This window comes from Tachypleus tridentatus, chromosome 6, assembly GCF_004210375.1.
Source record: "Tachypleus tridentatus isolate NWPU-2018 chromosome 6, ASM421037v1, whole genome shotgun sequence".
NCBI lineage: Eukaryota > Metazoa > Arthropoda > Merostomata > Xiphosura > Limulidae > Tachypleus > Tachypleus tridentatus.
The window spans coordinates 88,582,269-88,596,632 of NC_134830.1; the positions used below are offsets into that span (position 1 = coordinate 88,582,269).

A 14,364-nucleotide genomic window follows, 5' to 3' on the forward strand; every position below is an offset into this window, starting at 1 on the left:
TGTTCTATAGTGATTATTGAAATACTTACTGTATCTACATTTCCACCAATAATATTCTTTTTATGTAAGAAAATGAGGCACCCTGAATAAAATCTCCAGAGTATTCAAAATGAGAATTTAACTTCAATTTTATTCGTTTCAAACTGCAAACACAAGTTCCAGTTTCTAACTTTGAATGCTATTATAAGGACCTGTGAGTAAATGTAAAGAAGAGTGTATGATATTACATCAATCACTTTTTCTGCTGTATCCAGCACTGATGAGGCCTTTTACTCAATAAAGTCTTTTCAGGACGGAAGGGACACAACAGACACAGTAATGGTTGAAATGCTACTTAAATTAGATAGCTGACTGAATAAGTTCCACTTTATGATTTTTTTTTGTTATAAACTCAGGACATATGATTCATATTTTACTAAAGATACATAATGTTTATTTCCACCTTCAAAACTAACAGAATGTAGACAGTAATAATATACATAGAAATTTATTTTGTAACTTTTGTTTTTTCTTTAAATTGTACGTAAACAATCCTGAAACAAAAGAAGTATTAAAAAAAAGATTTACATTATAAAATTTCACAGAGAAGAAACAGTACAATGCCTTAAAATTCGATATAATTTACATACAAAGGTTTTTTTATGGAGTGTTCTCTGTCACTTGAAAAAAAGGCATTTTATTATAATTAGAAATGAGTGCACCTCTCCAATACAGTGTTGGTTTTTAGTACAAAATCTACAAATGACAGTTCACCTGCCTAGTCTTAGGGAAGACTCAGTTAACCCATTTATTGGTACTTTTCCTGTTTCCTGGTCTTGAATGTGCCACAAACAGTCATCAGAGAGCTTAGAGAAGAAAGGATGGTTCAAGGCTTCTGCCAAGGTTATCCTTTGGTTTGGTTCATAATCTAACATTCGAGCTAAGAGATGAAACAGATTTCTGTGGTCTTCATCACTACTGATCATGTACCTCTGTAACAAAGAGAGAAAAATATTAAATCTATAATTGAACATCCTGGTATTTACTTTGTTATTTAATATGTTAATTAATAACAGATCACTTAAGTATGTCATACTCACCTTTAAAGGTTTACAGTTTTCTCTTACGTATCTGCTAGATGAACTTTTTTCATCCCACTCTAACTTTCCATGATAGAAGTACTTGGTTCTGTAAATCAGATCACTACTAAGTATATCAAAGGTATGAACAAACTTAATATTATGTATCAAAGTAATATCGATGTTCTTAATCATGTTACTAAGTTTTAAATTATTGAAAAGAAGCTTAGAAATAGCCCACGAGAAGAGATGGTTACAACCTACTGTGTGTTACTTTACAAGTAATTTAGGGAAATTTACCAATGTATTAGGTGTTACTTAATTGTAGTTTAGATAATTTTACAGCCTACTAAGTGTTACTTTACAAGCAGTGTAGGGAATGTTACAATCTATTCGGTGTTACTTTACTTGTAGTTTAGATAATTTTACAGTGTACTAAGTGTTCCTTTATAAGTAGTTTAGGGAATGTTACAATTTATTAGGTGTTACTTTATACATAGTTTAGGGAATATAAGATTACAATGTACAGGATACTGTTTACCAAGAAACACTGTAATTTTAAATTATCCCCACAGGTGAAAGGGGAACCACATTTAGTCATGGAATTTAAGCTTAAGATGTGCCCTAACCAGCAGGATGGTTTGAAAAAGAAATTTTACTACAGCCTACTGAGTGGTAGTTTATAGGAGGTAACAGTTACAAACTATCACATAACAGGTTTCAAGGCTTTAAGTTACACAGTAGATACTAATCACTAAGTAATTAGTTACATTTAGACCAATTACAAGAAATAATTACTTTTGTCCTCAAATTACTAATTCTCATAAAGTTAAAATTTTTCTTAGAAAATAATGACAACCATTTGCCTTACTTAGACTTCCGACACATGTGATAAGGAAGTTTCCCAAGTATTTGTTCCATCATAGCAAGGTGTTCCCTGTTCTCATGTGTCTGTAAAATAAGTTTAGAATGTAAACTATAAATAAAAAATATCTGTACACAACTGATATTTAGTATAAAGTGTTTCTATAAAATATTCAAATTCCATTCAGAAACTCACTTGAACAGAGAACAATAATGGTGACAACTATTTAACTTGGAATAGAAAGTATTAGGACTTTATTTGCAATAATAAGCTAACCTGGAAAAGTGTGATTCCCAAGTACAGTTCAAAAAGAATACAGCCAATACTCCAAACATCACAAGGATAGCCCCAGCCCAGTTCTAAAAAAAAGAAGTAATATACTGTTACAAATCTTCACTTATAATTATGAAACGTATCTTACACCAAGCACCACTTTTTTAGGAACCTCAACTCAGTACCACAGCTTAGGAAGAAGTGTTTGAAAATTCCATTACTATATATTTGATAGATGACTAATTTGTAGAAATATATTTACAAAATCTCAAACAAATACCACTTGATAAATAATTTTGTTAGATACACAAAAGTTGTAAAAAACATTGTATTCATAACAGTAAAGACTGCAAAATATGATGGAAGATTAGAAGTAATTTTTGTACACATTTTATGGTTTTACAAGATCAGTATGATTGGTTGAAGACTCACATGTTATGGTTTAACAGGTCTGTATGATTTTTGAAGACTCACGTTTTATGGTTTAACCAGATCACTATGATTGGTTAAAGACTCACATTTTATGGTTTAACTAGGTCACTATGATTGGTTAAAGACTCACATTTTATGGTTTAATGAGGTCAGCATGACTGGTTCAAGACACCACATTTTACGGTTTAACCAGGCAAGCATGATTAGTTGAAGACTATAATGTTTATATATTGACAAAAACTCTGAGCAGCAAAGCATTTAAAGAAACTATTGACATGTGAAAGTGAGTGACAGCTAACCAAAGCCTACAACACCCCACCCTTTTCATTATACTCACCCATTCTTTAACCAGTGTACACCTTATTAAGCTTAGTATCTCTACAAATTAAACAATAATTATACACTGGTACTGCTAGCTTAGCCAATAAGAATAAAGTGGTATTGCTAGTTTAGCAAATAATAATAATACGACTGGTGTCAGCTGAACCAACAACAACACGCTGACATTGCCAGCTCAACCAATAACAGTACACTGACATTGCCAAATGAACCAATAACAATAACAATGATGTTTACAGCTTGTTAGTCAGAATATGTAAACAAGAACTAACATCAACCAAAAATATGACTACAGTCACAACAACAAAACATTATACAGCTGCATGCTTTCCAACACTAGTGAAAGTATTTTTTAAATGTTTTTGACTAAACTGTTAGCTATCCACTTTACTATCTTCAATAAGTATTAATAATATTTTATACTCCCAATAACAAACAAAATATTTTATCACAAATTGTTTATATTAGATTGCTTCATTGATGAAATGTCCTTTAAACCATATATTACTGGATTCAGCATGAAGAAATGCCCCTCTAAAAGAATGATCATATGGTCCCTAAGAATTAAAACAGTAGGTGTACAAAGTATATTCAACTATGTGTAGTTTACAGAACAACAGAAATTCTACAACAACAAGTAAAATCACCAAGTATAACTTCTGGTGCACGGTAGTGGCGTGTTGACACAATGGTACTGTGATGTTCATCTTCAAAGGTGGCAGACCCAAAATCTATGAGTTTTATATTGGTTGAACGAACCCTCTTGACCTCACGATTCTAAAAAAAAAAGTCTAATTGTCATTTCACAAGCATCAATAACTATTCCTCTAATTAAGATATATTTCATACACATAATTTAAATTAAAATAAAAGGTTGAGGTTTCTGTCAAAAACTAGTTTAAGAAACATTACAAATTGTTTGCTTACTTTCTTGGAATTGTAGACAACATCATAATCAGAGTTAACAAACATAATGTTCTCTGGCTTTAAGTCTGTGTGGGTCAACTGATTTTCATGCAGAACTATATTGGAAAGATAAAGATTTTACACTCAAAATTCTAAGGTAATCACTGTACACTAAATATCTGTAAAGTAATCACTGTACATTACATATGAAAAATGGAAGGTATAAGTAGAGAAAGCACTATGTAGAGGAGCAAACAACATTTCAACCTTTGGCCATCGTCAGGTTCAAAAAGAAAGAAAGAGGTAACTGACCGATAGCTGACCACATGTTTGAAGGGGGTTGTGTAATTGAGTGTAGGAATGTAGAGGGCATACTGTGATGTTGGATTATATTTATTAATATAGGTATAAAGGTGTTCCTTTGTATTGGTTTATTTTGGGATTGAGTTGTTGTATAAGTAAGGCTTCTTTAATTTTTCATTTGTTTATGTTTGTTTGTTTATTTAGTATTTGGGTGTTTTTTATGGTTATGTTGTGTTTATTTGATTTGCAGTGTTCAAAACTGTAAGGTAATCACTGTACACTACAAACCTGTAAGATATTCAATGTACATTACAAATCTGTAGGATATTCACTGTACACTTGACATCTATAGAATAATCACTACCCATTACAAATCTGTCAGGTAATCACTGTACATTTCAAACCTGTAAGATACCCATGGAACATAAATCAGTAAGGTAATCACTGTACACTACAAAGCTGTAGGATAATCATTGTACATTAAACATCTGAAAGGTAATCACTGTACATGAAACATCTGTAAGGTTATCACTGTACATGAAACATCTGTAAGGTTATCACTGCACATCAGAAATCTGTAAGGTAATCACAGTACATTACAAATCTGTAGGATAATCACTGTACACTAAACATCAGTAAGGTAATCAGTGTACACTAAACATCTGTAAGGTATTCACTGTACAATACAAATCTGTAAGATAATCACTGTACATTACAAATATGTAGGATAATCACTGGACATTAAACATTTGTAAGATAGTCACTGTGCACTAAAGATATGTAATATTAATACTTTATGCTCAAAATGCAAAAGATAATTGATTTACAATTATAAACACTTCACAGTCAAAAAAAAACTTCATACTTCTGTGAGTAAACCACTATTCACGGAGATGTATGAATGAAATATTTTATACACAAGAATTACAAGCTAACATACTATAGCTAAAGAAAGATACAATTCCAATGTTATTTTCAAAACATAATAAATATATATTAAAAGCGGATAGCTGCTGAACAAAATGTTTTAAGGTTCTTTTTGTGTTAAGTGCTAACATGTTTATTCAAGTATAAAGTTCTTTGAGAACAACTTTCAATAAAACCTTTCAGATTTTCATACAAAGCTACTCAAGGACCATATTTACTAGCTATTCCTACCTCAGAACACAAAGACAAGTGGACATGCAGTTTGTAAAAACATGCACAGTAAACTCTTGTATAACCAAATAGTGAAATTACCCTATCACTCTTATAACACACTCAGTGAAGACATATAGATCCATACTCTGAAACACAAACCACTGGACCATGCACTGTTCTCTTTTAGTAAAACACACATTCCAGTTTGCCATGAAACAAAGTTCCACTTTTCAAAAGCACTCAGGTTATAAGATTTTTATCACTTTATAAACATCTTTATACTGTGTAACCCCTTAAATACTCTGTATCCTTTCAATACAATGAATATCTCTATATCCAATAATCACTGATTATTGTTCCACTAGGACAGACTCTGTTACTTATAAACGTTGAGAGAAATATCCTTCACAAGAAAATTTAGCCATTACCCTTTTTATATTGTAGTCCCCCTTTAATTACAACACATTCAACATCCACAGTTTTTGCATATACAAAAAAAGACTTACTGTCCAGCTGGGCCTATTTTCTGTGAACTTACATTTTACAGAATAACATAGCTGATAGCCAATATGTCTGACCTGGTCAATGGTATAAGGTTGATAGCCATTTTCTTTCTAAAGGAGTAAAACCATTAACCTTAAATCACTGCATATTATTACCTAGAGCTATTTAGAAAACCAACAAGAAGTTAATAACTTCACATATCAAGTAGGAAATTCAAGAAACAATATAGAAAAATTAAAACAAAGTTCATGGTGCCTACAATCAACACAACATTATGTTTTATGATGTTGAGATCGGATGTCTGGAGATTATCTTAATAAAAATGTAATTGATATGAGCTTTATGTACCATGCTAAATAAAACTAATGATGGAAGTTTAATTTCAAATAACAGAGAAAACATTTAAAATAAAGCCTACAGTTAAAACTCTAGTGAAGTTCAAAAAAGGAAAGAAACAATTTTGAAGAATATAAAAATATGAATTCAGGTTATCCATTCACTGCTAAGTTTTGGCAATCAACAGATTTCCATAAAAATAACTCATTATCTATGTTTTTTTTAAAACAGTTTCTAGGATCTATTACACTTTAAATGTTTATGTATTAAGCTCTGATACAACACCCAATAACAGCACTATAAAAATAGGAATACTAATAAAACCTTGGATCAGATTCAAAGATTCTGTTAAAGGATCCAACTAAAAACCTTTTAAATACAACATGCCTTAAATACAAGAGTGAAAATAAAGCAAATGATAAAATATGAATTTTAGTCTGTTTTACAGTTTATCAGGAGACAGTAATGTATAAGATAGTCAATATCAATCTGTTTAACAATGTATCAGGAGACTGTAATGTATCATAAGATAAAATGTGCTACTACTCTGTTTTACAATGTAGCAGGAGACTAAAATGTACTATATGATAAAACACTTAGGTTATTTTACAAGGTAGTAGGAGATTAAAAAGTACTGTATGATAAAACACATTGACAGGTAATTTTACAATGTAGCAGGAGACTAAAAAGTATGGTATGATACAAAATGGTTTAGTTATTTTACGATGCATCAAGAGACTGAAATATACTACATGATAAAACACACTGTTAGATCATTACACAATGTATCAGGAGACTAAAATGTACCATATAAAATATGTGCTGCTAGATTGTTTTACAATGTAGCTGGAGACTAAAATGTGCAATATGATCAAACAAATTGCAATGTTATTTTACAATGTAACAGGACACTAAAATGTACCATATGATAAAATATGTGCTGCTAGTTTGTTTTCCAATATAGCAGAACACTAAAATTTACTATATATCAAAACACATTGTTAGGTTATTTTACAATGTAGCAGGGAGCTAAAATGTACTATGTGATAAAATATACTGTTAGGTTATTTTACAATGTATCAGGAGACTAAAATGTACTATATGATAAAACACACTGTTAGGTTATTTTACATTGTACCAGGAGACTAAAATGTACTATATGATAAAACACACTGTTAGGTTATTTTACATTGTACCAGGAGACTAAAATGCACTATATGATAAAACACACTGTTAGGTTCTTTTTCCTTGTACCAGGAGACTAAAATGTACTATATGATAAAACATGTTGTTAGGTTCTTTTATAGTGTATCAGGAGACTACAAATAAAGTAAAATAAGAATGCTTGTCACATTATTCTGAACAGAGGAAGAGAAGTGTATTGACCATGATGGCACACTGATATTAATAAAATTTACAAATATTGAAACTTGTAACAACTTTTAAAAACTGTGTTATCTCTATAGAAAACACTATACTCTAAATAATTTAACCAAGAAACAAGTTATACTCACCAAAAAGTCAAATACACTGAGCCCTAACATTTCAAAAGAAATACATATGTGACCATGGTAGTTGAACCAATCCAAGATTTTAACACAGAGGCTAGAAAGAAAGCAAAAAAAAAGTTACTTCAGGCTTGTGTTATAGTAAAAAATCAAAATGATGAAATAACAAATTGAAGTTAGATAACCTATGAAATATAAAAAATGACACAGATATTCTTTTTATAAGAGAACTATGCAGTTCTCTCATTTACTCAAGAGAAGAAGGAAAGGAATTAAGAGCCTCTAATATACCATGCACAAGGTTCCACTGGTTGTGCAAAGCCCACTGATGAGACTTTGCATGCACTCAACAAAAGGGAATAAGGGCTTCTATAGAAGACCACATCCCTAAAAGTGATAGAGCCTCAAGAGCAATTATAGATGGAACAGTAGGATGTGGAGAACTGATAGCTCCAATGAATGGAGTTAAAGAGTAAAATGTTGGACTTGACTGGTGACTTAGTGGACAAGACACTGGGTAGGTGTAACAAATTACTTTTCCAACTTGGTTAACCAATCCATATGAACTGTCTCCAGGAGCAGAATAAAATAGTGATGGGTGAACTCCCAATCAGAACAAGCTAATGGAAGCCAGTCAGTCCATGTAATTGTGTAAGTGCAACCCCCTGTGCATGCACATGCCAGACAAAAATCTTGACTTCTCAACAAAAGACATACAGTATCAAAGCAAGCCCAAGGGGCAGGGTGGAAAACTGATAAATTATTTTGTGATGAACAAACTAAAGATAGCACTAAAACAAATAAAGATATTGGAATATGCAGATAAGCATTCATGGCATCTACCTTGGTCATCCCAAATACCTAGAGAAAAAAACACTCCTGAGGGCAAGAAAGGAAAAACTCCATGGTAAATTGGGGGAGAACCAAAAATTGATTGAGGTGGGAGAAACTGATCACAAGCCTCCAGTCTCTGGTTTTCTTGGGTACCACAAACAATCCAAAACAGGATGAGTTATAGGTTTGATGGCCTGTTGGGAAAGAAGATTTTACACTGCCTCAGACAGATATTGACTGGTGGTAAGATCCCGAGACAATACAAAGGATATAGGTAGCCAAGACAATGGAGGAAAGGAAGTGGATGATAAATCACTTGGTTAATACCCAAACTCACAGATCTTTGGTGAAAACTGACCACAGGGGAAAAAAAATCAGTCAAGTGAGCACTCACTGAACCAGAGCCCAATGGGCAGTCACCAAATAATAAAATAAGACAAGGAACACCTGGATGTAAGAACTTGCAAGGAGCAGAATGGGAAACAGTAACAAGGACTTGTTTATGCTCTAAATGACAAAAACAATAAACCAAAGATAAAAGGGTTGATTGCTGATTCATTAATTTAAAATGGAATTCCAAAGTTTCAGGAATATTTCCAAAAACAGACCACTGGATAAAACAAGCCATATAAGTTCTGGAGCTAAACAGATGATAGTAAACAAACTTAAGACAATGCAACATCCCTCCCCAGAAGATCCAAACAACAGAGAAACTAAGTGTGTAAGGAAGAAGCCAAAAAAACAAACAAAAAAGCAAGTGTCAATGTGGAGGTAATCAGGGAGAGTCAATCCTTCAAAAAACACTCAGGACCTACATGGAGCATCTAACAAAGAAAATGTATAGTAGACAAGTATTGCAGAAGAGTTAGTAGGGTGATAAGATGAAATTGTAAAAACTGAGTGTTGGATAAATGAATAGGTCATTAACACAAAATGTAGTAGATAATAACAAAGCTATTTTAAACCAGCTTACTGTTTTCTGTCAAGGACAGTACACCTGACATTCTTCAGGTCATTAATACCAAATGCATCAGATTATAATAAAGCTATTTTAAACCAGCTTACACTTCTCTGTCAAAGACAGTACACCTAACTTCTTCAGGTCATTAATACCAAATATATGAATTAGAAATAATCAAGATTCAAATTTGTTTCAATAAAACTTACTGCCTTCCATTCTGGTCTGCCTCTGCCAGTTTCTTCAGCACATTTATCTCTAACTTTGCTGCTTCTCTGTATTTGTCCACATTCTTTATTATCTTCAGAGCTACCATTTGTTCACTAAAAGTAAAATGTCCATGTCTTACTAAGAATACTTATTAACTTTGGCTCATATAAGCATATGGGTTAAGGACACCTAGAGGAAAAATACCATTCATAAAACCCAGATACAACAATATTGTGAGCCAAGTAAATCTGAGTTATACAAAAACTTTTCAAAAGAGAAAATAAGGGTGGGGATGGCTAACATTAATTGTTCAAAAACAATGTAAACAAAATATTAAGAATGGCATCTACATGATCCTTACATAATAGCAGAAATACAAGTGTAGTAGATTGCTAACAACAAAAATAGGATGAATTTATCTCAAAGTGTCATCCTACATTTACTTTTTAAAATTTTTTTTCTTTACTTGTTTGCTTGTTGTTTTTAATCCAGTGTTTTGATAGACATGAGGTTTTATTTATAACCAAGTTCTAAATACAATGTTGATCCAATTGTTATTTACTGTTTATCTATTATTGTTTGGTAATTCATGTTTCACCCTGTACTTATGCTTCTTAAAGGAACAACAAACTTCTGTTAAAAAGCTAACTTCAAGAAGTAACAACAACATTGTTTACACTAGGACTTATGATTTTTGTTTAATTACTACTAGTTATATGAACATACCCCCCATTTGAAACTATGTTACTTCAGTGAAGTTGGTTAAAACCATTGTTTTAGTTTATTTAGTACATGATAACAAAAATTAAAATGTAATGAAAAGAAACACTGTATAGTATTCTAAAGTTCTGATGACTTGAGGAGATATTTAAAATACTATTTTGATGAATAATTTGAGCCACTCCTACAAAGACAGTGCTACTGCATGTCTGATAATAGTTTATTTTTCAACATGAAAAATGGTATACAATGCATCATGGTATGATCTCATATGGATCCAAATAAATCAAATGTGTGCACATTTTATTACTGTCATTGTTTTTATAATAAAAACTTTTGTTATGTGCACTTGCTGATGAGGTCAAGTATCATTTGTAACTATCAGTTACTTGTTATTTCAATAACTCTTTAAAAATTAAATTATTATACACGTAAATAGGGCTGATTATCTTATAGATGTACACAAATCACAGCTACAAGAGAGTGAACAAAACTAGGTAGGCTGAGATAGTGAATTTTTTCCTTTTGGTATGATGATTTGTGTTGATAAAATAAATTTATAGAAACCATTTAAATCATAATGTGCTTCAATTTTCAAACAGACATTAGACTATTATTTATAAAAGTGATAATTACAGCTGTTTAATTAGAAACTGTAATCTGAAAATTACCAAAAATTTTACTATTAAAACTGATTACAAAAATCAGATTAAACAACAACATACAGTCACAGACATGATTTACTTTAATCAAAGAAATATTTGCAATAAAATCTAAGACTATCAAACAAGAATGATTAGTCCTATTCACACACCTTTTAACACAGTTACAGTAAAATTACATTATTACCAATGTAAACAAATAAACCTGGCATCCAAATGTAGTTAATAAATCAATTTTAAATATCTATATAAATTATAATGTTCCACATGTACGTGTATCGTGGCGTTCAAGCTCCACTTGAAAGTGTATCGTGACATTGAAGCTCCAGTTACATGTGTATCATGACATTTTTTCAACTCACTTTACCCATTCACTACTGTCTCATTACCATTCTGTGATACCCTGAATTGAACAAATTACTCATTATAGTATGGATATTACTAAGGTATAGTCTCTATAGTTCTCAGTTTTCCTTGTTTGTAGACACAGAAACCAAAGAGTCAGACTCACAACAACTGTCACTTTTTATCACAAACAGTTAACAATTTTCTCTAGCATTTGCTCTCACATTATTTATTACCAGTAGCATAACAAAATTCTAATTTACTGAATTATGTATAATGCTACCTTGTTCTTAGTTGAGATCTTCAGTATTTCTCCTACAGATTGAAATTTATTATTGCTGAGTTCAAATTACGTAGATAAAGAATTATGCCTTAATTAGAATGCAAGTTAAGTAATTATGATAGTTATAGAAGTTAACATCTTATTAAATCCAATAATACTTACTTCTTCTCACAGTACATTTATTACTCAGTTGTCAGGGTTTCTTCCTTTGTTCATCTAAGAATTGGTCTGACTTTTTCTCATTTGCTCCAGAACTACCAGAATCATGAGAAGGTGGTAAACAATATCGCAGCGGATAAACCTTCTCAACCTGAAGAAGTCTCAAAGGCAACACACTAAGCTCAGGATGATGGGATCATGTATGCCTTACTCAACCTGAGGAAAGAGAACTCATCCAGTCTGCAATTATGAACACTCATCTTTACTCCTCAACTGTGAGGACAAGATAGGTTCCATTTGCCCAAAGAAATTATGGGGAGTATGTGGAACAAAATGTGCTTAATCAAAGAACCAGAATGGGACCATTCTGTTTACCAAATTATGAGAAGACAATCGACCCTCTTCCATAAACAATGTATTGAACCAATATTGATGAAAAAGAAGGGCCACATTCAACCCAAGTGAATGTCAAGTATGAACTAACATTATGAGTATGCTTCCATGTATGCTGATGCCTCTCCTACTGACATCTGTGAAAAAACACCCAAGTGAATAGCCCCCAACTTTTCCCTCTTCTCCAAGAGCAGAGGAATTCACTCTAACAATCTGAAGGAAAAGCTTCTATTGACCACCCAGTGACTGCAAACCAGGTGTGGTAAGCATTTCTTTACTCCATTAGTAGTATCTGGACAGTAATATGTATTAGGGAATCCTGAGGAACAGTGCAACAGGTGAACCAACTTCTCTAAATTTCCAAAAGCTAGTGCATAACTGGTTTGATAAAAGCAGATCTGCCTGGGTAACACTTGCAACAGAGTGGAATCCAGTGAAAATGAGGGACCCTGAAAAGTAGCAATAAAAATACTCATCTCTCTGTATAAGCCAGCAGAAATGGTTAAAATAGCTACGGGGGAGGGGGGGGAGAGAAATTGAAAATCCTCAAATGAAGATACTGTCAGAGCATGCAGGTAACACAAGTTAAAATGTTGGGATATGTTCACATGCCAATCTACACAATGTTCTCCACTGGGCAATTCAACCAATCAGCTTAGGACATAGAAACATGACATATTTAATTATACACGACTTGCTGAAGCTTTCTTGCTTTCATTGAGAACCCAGAATAAGCAGCATGGATTAATTTTGTACCAACTTTGTTAAAGTAACTGAGTATAAACCCTAGGAAACTAAATGATTCCAATGGTTAAAAAGTCCTTGTCTAAGATCTCTAAAGGAATTAATGTAAGCAACAAAACCTTCAAGACCCTCAAAAAACATAACAATCAAAATCTGATCAGCCACAGAAGTGAGAAATAGTGATCAGATGAATTGGTGAAAGGGATTTATCCCCTATACCTTATCTGACAGTGTATTAGGTAAGAATAACCGTTATAAGAAAGTATGTAGAATGATATGTTCTGTGAACAAAAAATGCAAATCACTTCAACTGGCAATGTTTGTAGGTGAACAGCAACAAAAATAAACCTTCTGGTAAAGGTCATACATGGCAAATGAGAATAAGGTCACAAACAGGTGTTGAGAAATGGCATGCAATGTAACCTTAATATGCCAGTTAGGTAGCTGGAATGGTCATCTGAAACAAAGGACCCAAAGTGATTTGAGGGATCTGGAAAGTACTGGAGACTTAAAGACAATTTTATCATGAGTATCAAATGGTAGATGATAAGGAGATTACACAAGGCAATTTTGGAAGATGCAAATTCACTGCCAAAGAGCCAGAGAAAAAAAAATACAAAAATGAGTTCTGGGTGGCACTCCTGATTAAAGTGGGTTCAACTTTTTTCAATACACCATTGTTAATATGTGCATCTTTTCCGTTGATACATGTCCACTGTGGGACTAAGGAAAAAATGAGACAGATACATAGTAACCTTAGAAATGAAACCTCAATGCCATGTAAAGGACTGCATAACTTCTATGTCTGAAGCTTGAGGTCCTGGGTAGTTCAGTGTACCATGTTAGATCTTGGCTGCCTCAACAGAGATGACCAAATAATCTATGATGACAAGAAAACCCACTTGTAGAGAAAAATATGTGTAAAAAACAGCTGGTATGGGTTGAGAAAATTTTTTTATGTAGAGGAACAAACAACGTTTCGACCTTCTTCGGTCATTGTGAACCTGATTATGACCAAAGAAGGTCGAAACATTGTTCACTCCTCTACATAAAAAATTTTCTCGACTCATACCAGCCGTTTTTACATTTAGAGATGACCAAAGATAAACTGGAAGAAGTGAACGTTCCTAAAGGTACCAGAAAGGCAGAAACCAGCTGCCAATCTAGTGTTATCAACATATAGGTTGGAACAAATCATAGTTAGTACCTTAAACAGCATATACATTGGAAGGAAAGCCTAGGGCTGTAATCATGTCCCATCTTGATGAAATGCATGCACTACAAAGGTCTGAAGGTGATGTACTAGAAACCCAAACCTTAGGATGCAGCACTTGTTCTGTTGGGAAAACCTGTTTGGGTTGAGACAATTGACCTGCTACTATAGTCATCACC

General features: G+C 32.7%; 1 protein-coding gene across 2 annotated transcripts in view; it reads right to left on the reverse strand.

The window, feature by feature from the left end:
- Nucleotides 1–410: 410 nt before the first annotated feature.
- Nucleotides 411–14,364, reverse strand: part of LOC143252985 (serine/threonine-protein kinase Doa-like) — a 31,326-nt gene continuing 17,372 nt past the window's right edge. For both annotated transcript variants that reach the window (XM_076505991.1, XM_076505992.1), the window contains 9 exons: nucleotides 9,666–9,779; nucleotides 7,671–7,761; nucleotides 5,855–5,930; nucleotides 3,895–3,989; nucleotides 3,615–3,744; nucleotides 2,200–2,282; nucleotides 1,930–2,009; nucleotides 1,080–1,167; nucleotides 411–971 (listed from right to left, as the gene is read on the reverse strand). In XM_076505991.1, the coding sequence (XP_076362106.1) occupies nucleotides 750–971; nucleotides 1,080–1,167; nucleotides 1,930–2,009; nucleotides 2,200–2,282; nucleotides 3,615–3,744; nucleotides 3,895–3,989; nucleotides 5,855–5,930; nucleotides 7,671–7,761; nucleotides 9,666–9,772 (972 nt within the window). In that variant the 5' untranslated portion in view covers nucleotides 9,773–9,779 and the 3' untranslated portion in view covers nucleotides 411–749. The remainder of the gene's footprint in view (nucleotides 972–1,079; nucleotides 1,168–1,929; nucleotides 2,010–2,199; nucleotides 2,283–3,614; nucleotides 3,745–3,894; nucleotides 3,990–5,854; nucleotides 5,931–7,670; nucleotides 7,762–9,665; nucleotides 9,780–14,364) is intronic.